Source organism: Lissotriton vulgaris, chromosome 11 (assembly GCF_964263255.1).
Source record: "Lissotriton vulgaris chromosome 11, aLisVul1.2, whole genome shotgun sequence".
Lineage (NCBI taxonomy): Eukaryota > Metazoa > Chordata > Amphibia > Caudata > Salamandridae > Lissotriton > Lissotriton vulgaris.
Window position 1 is genome coordinate 1,086,724,434 of NC_141699.1, and position 17,069 is coordinate 1,086,741,502.

Consider the following 17,069-nt stretch of genomic DNA (forward strand, 5'->3'; position numbering starts at 1 on the left):
CTATTCTCACCTTATTTTTTTGTGTTTTCCACTCTCTAATAGTGCACAGAGCTGTATTAATTTAATTTGTTTTAGGATGGATTGGCATACTAAGTGCAGATAGAGGAAGATGAAGGAAGTGTGGGGTGCACAACATCCGTATGAACTGCTAGGTGAGCCATATAATGTTGGTAGTTGAAACAAGAAGTAAGCAAACTGCACTTGTGTGCACACAATATGCACTTACATGCATCAAAGCAAAAACCGGTCGCAAACGGGCAGATTTTCAGAATCTGCCCCTTTGCGACCGGTATTTTTGCATTTGGGATGCATCATTCCAAATGCAAAAATCGCAATCTAAGTAATCTCTAAATTGCGATAACTTAAATTGCCATTGTATTTAAGGAATCGCAAATTGAGATTCCTTAAATGCAATGCATTAAATTTTAAAAAAACTAGCTATTTTGCTGATAGGGTCGCAAATTACCATGGAGTTGAACTTCATGGTAATTTGCAAACATTTCGAAAAATGCACTAAAGTGCATTTTTCAAAGTCCCATTTTACACACATACATGCCCATAGGGCATGTGTGTGTGCTAGATGTACTCATATGCAGATTTCAGGGGTGAAACAGGGTGTCCCTTTGACACCCTGGCACCCTTGAAATTGCATTCTCAATTTATGATTCTCTAATTGAGAATCGCTAATTGAGAATGGCTTCCCATTCATTCCTATGGGCCTCTAGGCCCATAGGTATGAATGGGGAGGTATTCCTTAATTGTGACCCGCAATTTGCGGGTTGCAATTAAGGAATGTTTAGAAATCACTATTTTTTAAGTAATTTCTACTTACATAGCCTTTTGCTATTCCTTATTAGCAAATCCTTATTTTTCGCTAATAAGGAATCGCAAATGGCATTGTTGATGCATGTGCCATGCATGTGGGTATGTATCATTGTCAGCATGGCATCAATGAATTTGCTGAAGAAGCGTGAAAGTGCGCTTTGTGATACGCCTCTGGCAACCGCTACGACCCCTTGGAAACTTCCTGACGTCAGCAGGTACAGGCTGCATAGGACGTGCGCAGGGATGGCATTCCTCCTACTGGTCTGGTGCGGTCGTAGTGGTTCCAGGTCAGCAATTAGGCACATGATCATGTCACGCTTCAGTCTGTACTTGTCATAGATTTCGTTCTCATTTTGTCCCACCAATGTGATGCGCACCCTGAGTACCCTCTCCTGGATATTTCTCCTGCGCTGTGCTGCTGCATTAATTCTCATCCTCCTTGCAAGCACATAGAGGGCAGCCATTTTGGTTAGCATACGGGGTCTCCAGTGGTATTTTTGGAGGGTTTCTGATAGCATCCACCTGTTTAAATATTTTTTTTTTCCTTTCATCAACTTTACTTTCTGGTTTTTAGTCTTAGTCTTGCCCCTGTTCCTCATGAGAACAGTCCAGCCCGAACAGCCAAGCCATGTCTTCTCTGGACCAGAAACAAGCATCCTGGGACCGGTTTCAGGGTAACACCCTTCCTCTACCAGGCTAGCTTTAATCCATTGGCAAAGTGAGCAAGGGACTCCTGCCTGGGCATACCCACGCAACTTAGTGCGAACAAAGAAAACACAAGGAGAGGATGGACGGAGTGCTGAAATTGTGTTTCTTCAATAATATAAACCTACAAGACAACTTCCAATCTGCCTTTCGAGTATAAAAACCCTCAATTCTTAGTTGCCCCGCTAAGTCCTTCAAGTCCAGGCCAGCGTATTCTAGATCACTCATCAGTGTGATGCACTACTCACTACTCTCCTGGTGTCCTGAATGACAGTAATAAAATCTATTCTTCAGGCAGAATCTCTACCAATCACTAACCAAGAAAGTTGGGCAAATCTTGCCTACCAAAAAAATTATCATATTTGCTTCCTCTTCCTGCCCGAATCCACTTCAGTCTTAGCTATATGGCTCTACCCAGCTTCTAAATACAGTGTGCCCAATAGCAACCCCACTACTAAGTGTGCATCCATTGCCAGGCTGGATATCCAAGGCTCTCAAACTATGCACAATCCAACATGTCGTTTTTGCGTGTGTGTGTGTATTTTTGCGCCTGTGTGTGATGACTCTTGAATGATCTTCCTTTCCATCACAGGCCTTCTCTTTCCGAGTTGTAAAGCAGGAAATGTCTCAGTATGTCTCCTGGTTACTATCCTTTTCCAATCTTAGCCTGTAAATTTTACTTGTCTCACCTACATCTCAGGTGCGGCACGTGCAAATAAGAGTGGTGGGGCTGGGTGGAGGGGGATTCGACATACGGCGACAAGGGTAACCTAAATAAAAAAAAAACATGGTTGTCTTGTTTTTAATTTAAGTTTCCCTCGTCATTGTATGTCGACTCCCCCCAGCCCCCAGCCCATTGCTTCTACCTGCACAGGCCATGCCTGCTTCACCTACCCATCCCTCTAGCCTCCATGTTTACTTTGTATGTGTTGCTATGTACAGCATCCTGCTGCCCTTTGAGGCAATGTTTGCGGTGCACAAATACCCCCAATAAAGAAGAAAGTGTGCTTTAGTAACTGATTTCCAACAGTGTGAGGCTTTTCCATTCAATTGCTGGGTGCAGTGTCATTTGCAACACTGTCCCTCCCACACGGGGAAGACTTCACCAGCTGCTTCACCGTATCGGGAGACCAGTGGCAACACAATCATAGCTGGCTGACAGCCATAACCCCACGAATAGGGTCTCACAATAAATAGTAACTGCATAATCTGAATACTTGTCTGCATCACAGAATATAGAAACTGCTTCATGAGGAAACTTTAATTAAATTGAATTCTGGTCTCTGTTACCCTCAAGACCTTCTACTACTATTTACCTTCAGGATGGAAGTACAGCCACAATAAGGACCATAATCATAGAAACTTTGCCCTGAAGAAGTTGCTGTATATTTCATGGTAGCAACGAAACACGTGTTGGCTAATACTCTGTATCAAGCAACGTACAACAAGGACAATACATCCTGGAACCACACAGAGCAGTGGATGAACAATGTTTCTTTCTTTCCTACATTCATTACTGTACTAACTTAAATCTATGTACCACTAGCGTGTGCAGGGAATCTTGGAGTTCTTTGAAGAGGGGTTGTTCTTCCTACCCTTTTGCACCGCACTTACGCCTAAGTTCACCCTATAATATTTGCGTACTACCTTAGTGCGCCATCCCCCCATTAGAACAGCCACCGGGCGTGCAGTGTCACCATTTGTTAGATGTGGGATGCACAGACCATGGGCAAAGCCATGCCCAAATCCATACCTTTTTGAAGACATATACACAGTTCAGTCATATTGGTGTTCGATTATACACTTTTCCAGATGTCCATACACATATGATTGTAGTTTAACAACTGCAGTACTAAAAAGTTCAGATTGGTTAAAGCTCAATAAACACTTATGCTCGCACAACTCTTTTTCTACTTTTGCCACAATGCTGTGAAACGAAGGGCCTGATTTCGAGGTCAGTGGGACCATCACCAACAGGCCATCAGTGACAGTCCCACCGACAGACAGCCCTTCGGTCTCACTGCTGCATAATAAAGCAGTCAGTTGGACCCTTGCCATATGGGGAACAGAACACCACCTCCTGTAGGATCTACAGGAGGAGGTCGGAATTGCAATCCCCAGTGATGGCAGTGACCAAGACTACAATGCCTCTTTCTGACACCCTTTTCATGGCGGTCCGACCGCCAAAAAGGCTGTCGGAAATGGACTTTGAAGGCCCAAACAGGGCCTCTGTGGGTCACTGTAGAGTGCCCTGGGGGCACATGTAGTGCCCCACACACCCCATGCACCTTATGCCAGGCATCTCATGATGCCTGGCACACAGTGTATGGATATGCAGGAAGTGCTCTTTAACACTGCGGCTTGTGCTGCAGCCCAATTCCTTGCCACAGCACAAGCCGCAGTGTTAAAGTGCACTTTTCATCCACCAGCATGGCAGTCGTGTCCTAATTCGTATGGTCGCCATCCCGCCGCGATAGCGATCGGCAGTCCAACTGGCCACATTGAAATATGCCCCCAAAACTTATAAATGCAAATTGTAATGTGCTGTAGGCTTTAGTAATCACATACAGGAGACACAGCTGGACTTGTTTAACACGTGCAAAGTGCAAAGTTGAGTACAAACTTGTGCTTTAATTTTAATAGCACTTTTTCAAAATGAAAACCACATTACCCGGGTTACTATTTTAATACATCCGGCCTGAAAAGTGTACGACCCACACAGTGTGCATCATGCTACTATAACTAAACTTAAGTGTTCCCATCCGTTGATCACAGAAGGAGAATCAACTTGTTGTTTGAAGCCAAAGGGGCATTGACCTGCTAAGCAGCTGTAGCTTGATAAAAATAGATCAGAACCAAAGCTCATCTGACCAAACTACATTGCCACTAAGCTTTCTGACAAACGTCTTAGAAGGTAAAGAGACCCTCAACAAGGGCACAATTTGTGCAGCTCCTGCTTCCTGCTTAAAGGCAAGAACTAGTTCCAAGTCGACAGTCATTGCCATTTCGCTTCGATAAGCCTCCCAGCTTTTGTGTTCATGGACAAGCCATGCAATCCATATGTTTGAGATGGCTGTCGGTGAATTACTAAAGTTCCACCCTCTTTTTGACACCAGATTCTATGCTATATTTTGATCAGTGACCACAGTAAAGTGGCAGTCTTTATCTGTCTCGTTGGGCTGAGAGCACTACCTGATCCCACAATATGCATCTACATTCTTAACACACCTAGGGCCTCATTTAGAGTTTGGCAGAGTGGTACCACAACTGCAAACCAGCTGTGATCCAGCCCCACCAAACTCACAGTTTCTCTCCTCTAATTTGAGTTGGGTGAAGCATTGTGTTCACAGTGGTAGATCTACTGTTGTTTCTGCCATCATAAATCTCTGATGTGGACAGTCATCCACGAAAAATCCACTAGGTGACAGTGACGATTGTCCATCTTTATTAAGGCTGAACCGCAGCCACTTATTCTCCCTGTCTGAATTTGTTACGTGAGGCATGATTGACAAATGCATTGAAATTGTAGATTGCCCCCTTATACAGGTAGAAAACTCACTGCACCATTGGGCCATTCATTTTTTTAATTGAGAAAAAAACCTCTTTGCAAGTTTTTTTCCCTAATACAAAAATGTTTGTGGTATTTAAAAATGGTGCCTGCTTGATAAACCTCCAGTGCTGTGACAAGAGCCTTTTCATTAAAGTGTGAGAGGTTGACAGGGCCATAGCATCTGCTATACTGGCAAGATGCCAGGCCATCTTGCAAGGACCACATAACACCTTATTTATTGATTCCAAATTTCTCACTGCTGCTCTCACTTTTGTACCAGAAAATCAGATGCATTGATAGTAGTTGTGGTTAGATAAGGCGTTGCATACTTTATGCATACGTATGTAATATCCTGTATAATTGAATATTCTAAATGATATATGCTACAACATGTTTGAATTCTTACAGTAAAATAAACATATATTTAAAAAAAGAAAATCAGATGCATTTTGTGTTTATGTGGATTTATGTGGTTGCGACAATGAGGAAGGACTCTGGGTTACCTCAGCTGCTTTCAACTTGCAGTTAGTACCGTCAAAAAGTCCAGATTATCAATATTACAATTTGTCAAGTTCTCAGAAAATGACAATTGCACTTGAAGAATATACTCCTATTCGGGAGTTACAGAGCTTGTGAATGCCACAAGTCTGAATTCTTTCAACAAGATGGGAGAGGAGAGGGGAAACTGGGTAGTCCCTGGTACATCTCCCACTAGTAACTATTGCATATCTCTCCCCAGAGAAAGTCCAGAGAGAGATTGATGATGTCCTTGAACCCGACAACATCATCCAATATGAACACCGGATGAAGCTGCCGTACACCAATGCCGTGATCCATGAGATACAGCGCTACAGCAGTATTGTTCCTCTCGGCATGCCACATCTTTGTGTGAAGGACACCACTATTCAGGGCTTCCATCTTAAAAAGGTAACAACATGTGTCCTTGAGGTGTCAGGAAGGTTAGTTCTCCTTGAGTCAGTCATGCCTTTGCTTCTGTGTCTTTGGCTTTGCTCCGCATATTTTATGAAATCACAGTTTAGTGACAGACCATTCACTCAAAACATGAGGGTGCTGGGGTACTGGAAAATCTTCACATTTATTGAAAAAAGTGCTAAATCCAGATGGCAAAATATTGCTTACACAATGTGAAAGGGACACACCAGTTTAGCTCAAGCTAAGGCTTGATTATGATTTCAGACGAACGTTTTGATGGAGGCTCCACTAGCTAATTTTTCTCCATGGAGGAAAGTCCACAGGAGGATTCTTTTCTGGAGCTACCACTTTCTCAGCTATTGGAGGATTTTCCACTATTATTCAAATTGAATCATGCCCTGCCGTTCCAGATTAAAAAGCAGAGCAAAAATACTTGCTCCATTCTAGTAACAATAGCATCTAAATGAGTCCAAAGTTAGCGTTTTCTATTTTTGCCCCAGCAAAGAACTGAAATGTCAAAACATTCTGATGTGCCTCTTAGACTTCAGTAACTAAAGATTTGTGTGTGAGGAGAAATGGATGTATCCCACATCAAATTTCCACCCATGTGATGATCAGGTCCATAAGGGGATTCCTATATGCTTGGACATTCCCAAGAAGGTGATGTATGCCCCTGTAGCACAGGAAGCCATTTCCCATTGATATGCTGGGGCCAGTGGTTGAACCATGATTTAGCTACATAACCAAATTACTTCCCTTATGTCTTTGTCTCTCCACGGATAGGAAAAAAGGGACGCTCAACATCCTGTGATTCTGGGCAAATCGTGTAATCTCCCCGTGCCTAACAAAAAAATAAAATGAATGTGTCCATTTGTAATGCAGTTGTTGCACATTTAAAGCGCTCAGATACCTTCGGGTCAAGTTTGCGCTGTATTAAACTCCCCCAAAAATGTGAGAAGTCAGTACATTTATTATCTAGTCTGTCTGGCAGTGTATAAAGAAGCCAACAAGGGAGGCTTACGTGTCCCTTCTGCTGGTTCCAGTATTTTGCAGTTTTCTTTGGGCAGACCTGATGGGGCTGCAAGTGTAAATGTTGTTTTACAGGATTGTCAGCTGCTCCAAGCCAGGACTGATGTGATGAAGCGTTGAAGCTGGGGAAGCAGGTAGCAGGAGGATGAAAGCAGAGGCCTGCAGAAGTGTCAGGGAGCACTCATGCCCCTCAGGACCTTCTCCTCAGAAAATTAAACTGTGTTTTGCCACTGGTGCTACCACCACCCACTACTCACCCCAGAAGGAATTCCATCTGTAGCACTTATCACCACCTACTGCTGGGTACTGCTGTCCACTTCCGCCCACCATAGTAAGTCATTGAAGACCGTGACAGGTTACGGGTGGTGGTATTGGGAGGCGAGGGAGGCGCAACACAGTATAGTGCAGTGGGAATGGCATAGAGGAAACCCCAATATCTGAGAAAGTGGTAAATCCAAGGAAGAATCCACCTGTGGGATTTCCACCACTATAACATTCACATTCCCAGTCTTCCAGGAGGGAAAGCGCTCGTACGGCATCATAGTGCTTTTTTTCAAGGCAGGATGATCAGCACAGGGAGACAAGGAGGGGAAGAGGGAAGAGCGACGGGCAAGCACTGACGACAGGGGGGGAGTGGACCATCAACATGGAGGGAGAAGTGTTGAGTATTCACAAATGCAGGAAGCAGATTTTGTGTATGTCTGTGGCCTCGCCTCCATCACCATGGGTGGGGTACCACCCACCCCACTGACCTACCAAGTTAATTATAAGATATCTCCACTCACCTCAACTCATAGTGCACAAAATCTGACATACTCGCATTCCGACAATCAGTTTGCCTATTTCTGCAGACCTATCAATGAGATAAAAGGCACTGGTCCTGTCTCAGTTTTTACAGCATTTGGTAGACAACCTTGAGCCTTCCAACCACTGGCTCTATTAAGCTTGTGTTCTATGTACCTTGCAGCAAATCCATCACTGAGCCAATGATCAAATCAGAACATGCCTCAAGGACTTATACACTGGAAGTGGTATGTGAAAATGCAAATCTATGGCTCAGGTGCACATGCTGAACAATAGAGGAATTTAGTCTTACAGGAAGAGATGGCATAAACAAGCAGTGGCACCCTAGCTTCGGCAGGGTGCGTTCCTCTGCTGAGTTCCTCTTTTGGGAAACATATGTCTTAGCGTAATAATCCACAAATCACAACTGGAGAAGATATAGGGTCTTTTACAAAACTTTGCTTCAAACAAAAGCAGACAAAAGAGGTGGGTGAGCCGGGCTGTGCAGAACAAAAGAAAGGCGCTGCTGCCTTACTTGAAAAGATCATGGAAAGCTTGAAGACTTCAGACGGAAGACAGCCAAAGTTGCAACCACTGCTAAATAAATGATAAAAGAGTGCGACAAAGCTAAACATATTGCCGATAGTGAAAGGATCTAAATAGAAATGGCAGTCTCCAAAGCTGTAACAAAACAGCCAAAGGGTGGGACAAACGTAAACTATTCATCATCAGCATCATCAACTAACTATTCACCAATGACAGCAAAGGATTTTCAAAATCTAGGAACAAAATAGCCAAAAGGAGGGTCAAATGTAAACTATTTACCAATGATAGCAAAGGAATTTTGAAAATTTTGACGAAACAACCAATTAAAAGTAATGAGCGTGTACAAAGCCCACAGAGTAAATACTGCATGTCTCAAAGACAGCGCAAGTGCGCTGCCAGACTTGACCTAAAAAGAAGGCCAAAAGGAGAGGTGAGAGACAGAAGTGCCAACTGCTCTTGTCCTACACTCTTAGACAGATTATTAACCCTCCAAGAGATAATGAGCACATTAGTTCTAGACTTAAAGCAACACATGAAAATGAGAATAGAGCTAAGAAAATCTTCAGCCCGGGAAGAAGACAACCACAAAAAAATAAACAGAAAATTAAAATCAGCACAAATGATATGCTGTAATAATGAGGATACTGTACCCAACCAGATATTGTCCCTGACTACGAACCACACGCAGGAAATAAGAAGTAAAAGAAACAGCTGCCCAGGGAACAATGTTACATACTGACTTTAATAAAAAAGATATTTACTGACATCTCATGATGTTGGTTATTTGGAAATAATCTGCAAATATTTCACCAATCTGATGAAGGGAAAGGTAACAATTTAAGTGCCCCAGCAGTTGAACTAAACATAGCCCATCTTAAATAAAGCCTCACACAGAACATATCAAAGTTGCCACTAATAATAGCACAATCTCACCAGGAAACCAGCAGTATCAAATACAGCTGAATCAGCTGATGCCCAGCTGTAGTGAGATCATAAACCAGTCATAGGTACCACTCATCCTAAACTCACAGGCGAAGAAAGTGGCTTACTTCACAATACAAACAGAGAACTATGACTGGAAAGAATCCAGCATTATTTAAGGCCTTTGGAAACAGAAGGTGCAAATGACAATGTAATAGAATGCAGAAAATCCAACACATGGGATATAACAGGAACCAATCCATTTCCATCTCATTTTATGCATTAGGGGGTAGCTAGATAACCACACATACTAAGTGAAGCCCTAAGAAAACATCTCCCTCAAAGATAACAAGCTTTGGCATAGTCAATAGGTCCCGCCTTTGGGAGCTTGTAAGTGTTTAGCCATGTAGCAGTGGCGGCTCCTCTATAGGGGTGTTTGGGTGCCGCCCCACTGCTTTCTCGCAGCGTGAGAAGGCAGAAACATAAATGGTAATAACTACCATTTATGTTTCTGCCTTCTCGCTCGGCGAGAAAGCGGAAGTGCCTGGTTGGGGATGGGCAGTCCTGCTCGAGAGTAGGGGGGAGTGGCTTGCTTACTGTTGTTCATACTGACTGTTTGGGCCAATTCCCCCCTGCTCTCGAGCAGCACCGCCCATTCTCAGTTTTTCTCTATGTAGGCCCAGCCCATGGGGGTGGGGGGGGGGGGGAGAGGGTGGAAGGCTGCCTTTCCTAGCTGATGACGTTGCGAGAGCTGCCTGCAGGAATTGGAAAAGGCAGGACAGTGGACAGCGGGAGTCGGACCCTAGAAGCTGAGGTGGCAGCGGCGCAGGACGGTAAGTTTAGGTTTTATTGTATTTATATCATCATCAGTAATTTACCCAGTCTGTCCATAGTAAACTGCTTGATGTTAGCTTGATGCCTGGACAGTGAAAACTGGCAACGTTTTAAAGGTAAACCTGAAAAAGTGTTTGAATTGCAAACAGTCTCATTTTCACCCATATAAATTTGAAAACTGAGAGTGGGGACCACCGTTTGTTTTCAGATCTGTGTCCATCGTGTTTCTTTCTGTTTTTTCCCTCAAACCTTCTTTCCTTAGTTGATTTCCCCTTTTTCACTCTCAGGTCCACTCTTTCATTTTTCCTTCAAAGGTTTATAATTAGTGGTCTCAGCTCTCTACAAGAACACGACAGAACATGGGACATTGTCGTGCAAAAACCTAGGACAGGGAGACAAGTTATCTCTTAGCCCACACAGCGGTGGTGCAAACTAACATTGTGGTGAACAGAGGGACATCGGGCATGGACACCCTGCAGAGAACCCCAGGACACGAGGAGGGGGGGCGAGGGCAGCAGTCCACCTACCTACTACTTTAGTTATTGTTGGCAAATATCTGTGTATATTAATTTATTGTGCATTGGCCTACCCCTGCCCCAAACCCCTCCCTTTTTGTCATCATCTCAGCTTCTGCGGACACCTTGGTGCGCATCCCCCTCAACATCTTTGCTGGTGTGCACACAAAAGTGCACAAGACAGACCCTCCACGCCCATTGGCTCTGCTAAATTTATGCAGCTGGAGACACCACAATCCTGTGGTTCACATTATTGTCGACTCACCATATTTTTCTGAGAAACCCAGATCTCATCGCCCCCTTATTTCTTGTATGCTATTCAGCGGGTATTGGTACCTTCTGCCATCCTAATATGCTTATATGGGCTCTATGCGGTCACCCTAAGCAGCCCCATAAGAACTGAACATCAAATGCAGGCTGCTGGCACCCTGACCTCATTAGCATTTCAGATTGCATGCACATTTAAGCTCTTCCTGCTCCCTTCTATCACCTCTGCTTGAGGCTACTCTTTGGACCTGCTCTTGAATGACAAACTAGTGAACATCCTGGATAGTCGGGGGGGAGGCTTTTCGCTTTACAGGCCTTTGCTGACGGGAACGGGCCGGAGGAGAGTAACAACGACCGCAAGGAGCAGGCCGGGAACCAGAGCAGGCAGGTACTGCATAGGCAATGCGTGGGAGGCTGAAATGTGTGGCGATGCAGGTGAAAATGGCAGGATAAAAAGGCAGAGCACGGGCGGTATGACAAGAGGGAAGCCTCTGAAAGATGAAAGGACGGGCATTGTGTGGGAGGAGATTTGCATGCATTGTGCCGAGACCTGTTTTTGGCTGGGGTTATGAATTTCAGGGGCAGATCTATGTACAGAGAGCACAAAGGAGAGAGAGAAAGACCTTCCTCATTCCCCTGAAAACAAACCTCAGCAAACCTCCAAAAGGCTTCAGTTTATACAGCAACAAAATAGAAGGGGATTCCCCAAATTTATACAGCAATCTGACAGGATCAGGACCTGCCAAACAACTACATTTTTGTTTATTTTTTCTATGGCGATGCTTGATGCTGGATTCGGGCAATACATGAACGAGGCGCATGTGCAAAGGGATGACAATAGCAGGTTAGGGCGGTGCCAACAGTGTGACCGTACTGGGTCCCTATTTCGGGTGGGTGCGTAGTATGAATTAAAGTGTGATATATTTCACGATCAATTAAAATGATTCTCCTTTATTCTATATACATTAACTAGGTTGCCTGCCCCGCACACTGCCCTGATGAAGACCCCACAGCAAGGTCACCACTATTTCCTGCGAATGTCCGAGGGTAGAAACGTCAACAATAGCCCTGTTGTTGTCAACTTCACGCCAATATTTTGACATTTAGTGTATTTAGTGAAGTATGATATTTGTTTATTCATGCATTGAACCAACGGTCTTATGTTTTGTGTATAAAAATTAATTTACCAATGTATTTTTGATAATCGGCTGATTTTACTGTCACAAAATTCCCTTCCATCACACTATCCTCACCTAATCACTTCCTCCTTCCCCCTGGGGCACTGTACAACCGATTATGATATGTAATCAATGTTCAGTATATCTAATATACCAAGTCCCATTGTGAATAAAACAATGTGGATACATTCATTGTTTCTGTAAAAAAAAATCAAATTATATATACTTTGCTACACTCACGCTGGGACCCCTACCTCTCAGTACCTATATGACCCAGGTCCCAGTGACTATGTTTGGGTAAACCCCCCTATCTATATACTAAGCAGAATTAAGTCTGTGCTTTTACAGACAGCAGTGCCTATTTCGTCATCAAAAGAAACGTATGATCTTCAAGTTGCAAGGACAACGGCAGAGATACATACACTTGTATCAAATAATTGCCCGTTGCATTTCGTGGAAATGCTAAGCCAAATCCTAAATATGTCAGATGCCAGTGGTATCGCAAATGTATTTAAGACAATTTTTTCGGGACTGTTAACACCCTTCGAAGCAGTCCTGGGCATCTTTCCCAATTTTGTCCATTCGGTCTTTGGCGGCCTACCACTACTTTTGGGACTCGTGGCAGGAATCTTATTTTTGACCCTTCTGCTCCGATATGGCAAGCCAAAACGCAGACATGACTCCAGCAACAATGGAAGAAACGATCCTAGCAATACACTACCGGGACCGCTTAACTAAAGCCCTTGGATTAGCCCGGCTAAGAGATCTGAATATGACCTGGTTTCTTTCATTCAGACCTATATGGCAGAACTGCATCTTACCTGTGCTTCGATGTATGCTATGCGGAGAAGAATGCGTGTTGGACTCCTGTCTTACACTACAATCAGCAGTACCAATGGATATCGATACTTTGCTAAGTCCTGTAACGGCTCATGCATCGTGTTGTCCCCAGCGGTTACCAATCCTGATGACGGCATTCGTTGAGACTTCTCCACTATGATTAAGTGGTGGCAGTGAAGCAAGAAATGAGAGCAACATCACCCAGGTACGACCTTCTGTGAGCATTGCTGATCCCGACACCGATGACAGCAATCATTCTCACGACTGCCCAGTTACAGCATTATCATCCTTGGTCGAACTTTCACCTGAAGCTGTAGACTGTTTTTTTGTGCATCTATCTGAAGTAATGTTCTCCCCTGAACCAAAAGAATAACTTTTAAGCAAACCGGCACACAGAATTCCCATGAACTCTGAATTCGGCCTTCAGCTTTGATAAACAAAAGCTATTGAAAACATTTGGAACTAATTTTTCCCCTGTAAACAAAATTATTTTTTTCCAAATTCCAAAATATTTACCTTTTTTTGGCACATGTACTCTGCTTACAGTAGAACTATTCATAAAGAACAGAGCTTCTATTTTTAGTTTATCTAGAGACAATATGTTATCGCAGCCTCTAGCACACTCACAAGCAATTTCATTTATATGTGATAAAATAGTCTCGACCTTCTTTTCTGTAATTAAGAGACATTTCATGTGTAATTTTCGCAAATCGTTCAGCTAAAGATATATGCAATTTTTTTGAATGATTACTCTGCCTAAAAACGTACAGTACCTATAACGTTCCGTGTATTTCGCATACACCATTTCGAATGCAAAATGTATTTTGGGGTGGGTTGGAATACACATGCATCTTTATTGCTTAGTTTTTAGTAATTGATGGACATAAAATCGTCCTGAATCAATATTACCATTTTATGCCCTTACACGGCTATAATCAATAAATACCCCTATAATGGCATAAGAAACAGATCCATATTTCAGTAAATCGCCCTTGCAGCCCAAGGCATGGCAAAAGCTACTTCCTTAGATTCCTAGAAAGCACAAAGAGTTCTTTCAACACACCAAACCTCCAGCAACCTGGGAAATACCGCTTGCTTTGTTTTGATTTGTAATAGAACTCCTGCGAGCACTGTAGGAACAACCAGTTCTTAGTGACATCTTTATTGACGTCTTATGTCAAAACCTTACGTCAAACTCTGCACCTTTCAGGTATAAATATACCAACGTTGCCTTAAGCAAACACACAGTGGTGGTTTCAGAGCAGAGCAGCTAATCTACCTGCCGAGAGCCCAGCAAACGCAGAGAGCCCACGGACGCTGCTCCTCCTCTTTGACGCGCTGAGAAAGACGCTGTCTTTTCTCCTGCCGAGAAAATCCAGCTCCGGCGTTTCCAGCCTACTCTTGCGGGTGACTGGGATATCGAGTCCTGAGAGAGAGATACCAGACCTCCTACATTCTATTCCCAGGGTAAAGTGCTGACTAAACCCTTAGAGAGAATTCTTGAGTCAGATTATTTGCAAAAACCTACTTAACTTAAACTGCTACTTACTTACTCCTTCCCACGTATTAGGCTTAGGTCAGGTACACCGGGGTAGGCGTACTTTTAGAAGCACCAGTTGAGCACGTTAGCCTATGTATATATGTATATATATTTTATCCATTTTAAAGTGTCTTATGGCTAAGAAACCATATCAATGCTTTTACAGTATTATTTCAAAATACTCCTTTTACTGTACGTACTTTACTTTGCATTAAGTATTGCAAGTGTGGCAATTCATTTCTCTTGCATGAGAAGGAAGACTGCTCAATAAATAATACCTTTTATTGAAAACGCCCGTCTCTCTATTCTCTGCACTCTGGTGAAACTAAGAATGCACTTCTGACTGAGTGAAATAGCTGTCTATTGTTTCACACGACTCTAGAGATTGACTCTTATTCTGAGGGAGCAAAGTTGTCATGTTTATGCGTTGTCGGAAGCTGAATCCCTTCTTGTCTGAGCCAGGAAAGCTGATCACTTCCTATTCAGTCAAGAAAGTTTCCAGTGAACTCTGAGCTAGCTGGCGCAAACCTAAATTAAGTCTAGCATAGTCAGTAGAGACCTAGATGACCTCAGTCCTACGTCTACACTGCTGTTTATGTTATTCCAATGCGCAGGGCCTATAGGGAAAATAGGAACCACACTACGATAGCGGATCAGTCAATGAGACTATGCAAGAGGGGGAATGGGATATTGCAAACATTATCCGATTATGAATTGTCATATCAATGGATGGTGGAGTAACCATGGAGTGTTTGAGGGCTGGGAATTGTCAAACACCAAAAGGAAGGATTGTTATCTCGTTAATAATATTGAAATTAAATTAAAACAAGGCCGTCGTGGGTTCGCCCATTACCAAAATGGTAAATAGGTCTGCGCTAGCGAAGCCGCCCCATTCCGTTTAAAGTAGAAATAACAGTGACGGTGGGTCTGTGCGGTGGAGGCTTTTGTGTTTGTTATCCGTCCGCGGTTGCCTTCAGATTGCAGACGGGCTGGAAGATTCAAGGCCCAAAGGAAGGATACATATCTTGTTTATAATATTAACCGTTCGTGAATGCCCCGTTGCCGTATTAAACGTTTTACAGGTTAAAATGTTTTGTAAATGGGTCTGCGCTAGCGAAGGATTTATATCTCGTTTATAGTTTAGGACGAAGCCATCTGGGATACACCCGTTGCCGCATTCAACGTGTTATGGGTAAAGACATTAGTTAAGTGGGTCTGTGCTAGCGAAGCCACCCCCTTCCATTTAAAATAGAATTAGACATAACAGAACAGAAGCGGCGGGTCTGTGCGGTAGAGGCTTATGATGCTGAGTCTAGACTAGTGATAAGCCGCATGCATGCAACTCTAATAGTGAAGGAGTACACTGTTGAAGGCAGTAACAAAGTTTGTGTAGAGGAACTTACTTGGGAGTGCCTGAGCTGCGTTTCTAGCGCCTACCCCTCGCTGCTGGATCCGGGTGGAGGCGGAGGGCGGGGTTAAGGTCGATTATATAGGGTTAGAGCCTCCACGTGATAATGGGGTTAGTACGGCGGCCATCTTGTAGTGTCTAGCCTCTAGTATAGTATAAATCTGTCTAAGGGTTCGATACCCTACAAGTCATAGAACAAAAGGTATGTTTGCTAGAATAAGTAGACAAATTTGATACTATTAAGTACTGTAAGTAATATTGGGGCCAATAAATTACTCAGTGTAGTATTTAGTTAAGAACTAAATCGGTTGCAGCCTTGTTGCAGAGGTAATCTCGGATATGTCACTAGTTGTAAAATGGCTAGACGACATAGCCTATTTATGGATCCCTGTATATTCGGAGTGGATGAACTTAATCACTTAATAGGTAATGTTATGTCCCGGTGTTAATAGGCTCAGGTATTGAATGGGGGGGTGGACTCTAAAATGGTTAAACAGTGATGTATGTAGGTCAAATTACTCAGAGGCTAATCCAGGGAATGTCTTCATTGAGGCCACGGCTGTCAGAAGACAATCTGTGGATCCATCGTTGTTCTTTATAAAATAGGCACTGTTTAGATATCTTGTGATATCTTGTGGTTTGCTTCAAGAATCAGCCATTGGAGGGAGTCTGGGGTATGGTTCATTTCAAGAAAATGCCTGCACATTTTACTGTTGTTTTTCTTGCAGCTGAAGTTGCTTCGGTGCTCTGAAATTCTTGTTTTCATGTTTCTTGTCGTCATGCCAATGTAATAGAGATTACATGGGCATATGATCAGGTAGATACAGTTTGAGCTGTTACAATTCGTATGGCCTCTCATTTCCCATTTTAATGAGTCTGTCAGGTTAATGCATTTGTATTTTTTAGTGAAGGGGAATGCTGCACACCCCCCACAGGGATAGTGGCCGCTCACCGCTGGTAGATTCCACAATGTGGTTTGACGGGTTGTTTGGATTGCGCATATGTCTCTGTGTATTGTCCGAGGCGTAGGTGGTTTTTGGGGACACCAACAAACACTGTTGCACAGGGCGTCACCAGCTCTAAAGCCAGCCCTGCAATCGAGGCCAGTCTGCCTCACCCATTGATACCTCCATTGGCCTTGTTTCAGCGGTAGTAGCTGCAACTCACCAAGGACCGGCAATGCAGGATTTGCACA

General features: G+C 43.5%; 1 protein-coding gene across 1 annotated transcript in view; it reads left to right on the plus strand.

Annotated features, from left to right (window-relative positions):
* The window catches only part of LOC147684187 (cytochrome P450 2J5-like), a 150,834-nt gene that overhangs the window by 65,745 nt on the left and 68,020 nt on the right, over nucleotides 1-17,069 (plus strand). The window contains exon 7 of the mRNA XM_086944599.1: nucleotides 5,820-6,007. Coding sequence (XP_086800725.1) covers nucleotides 5,820-6,007 — 188 coding nt within the window. The remainder of the gene's footprint in view (nucleotides 1-5,819; nucleotides 6,008-17,069) is intronic.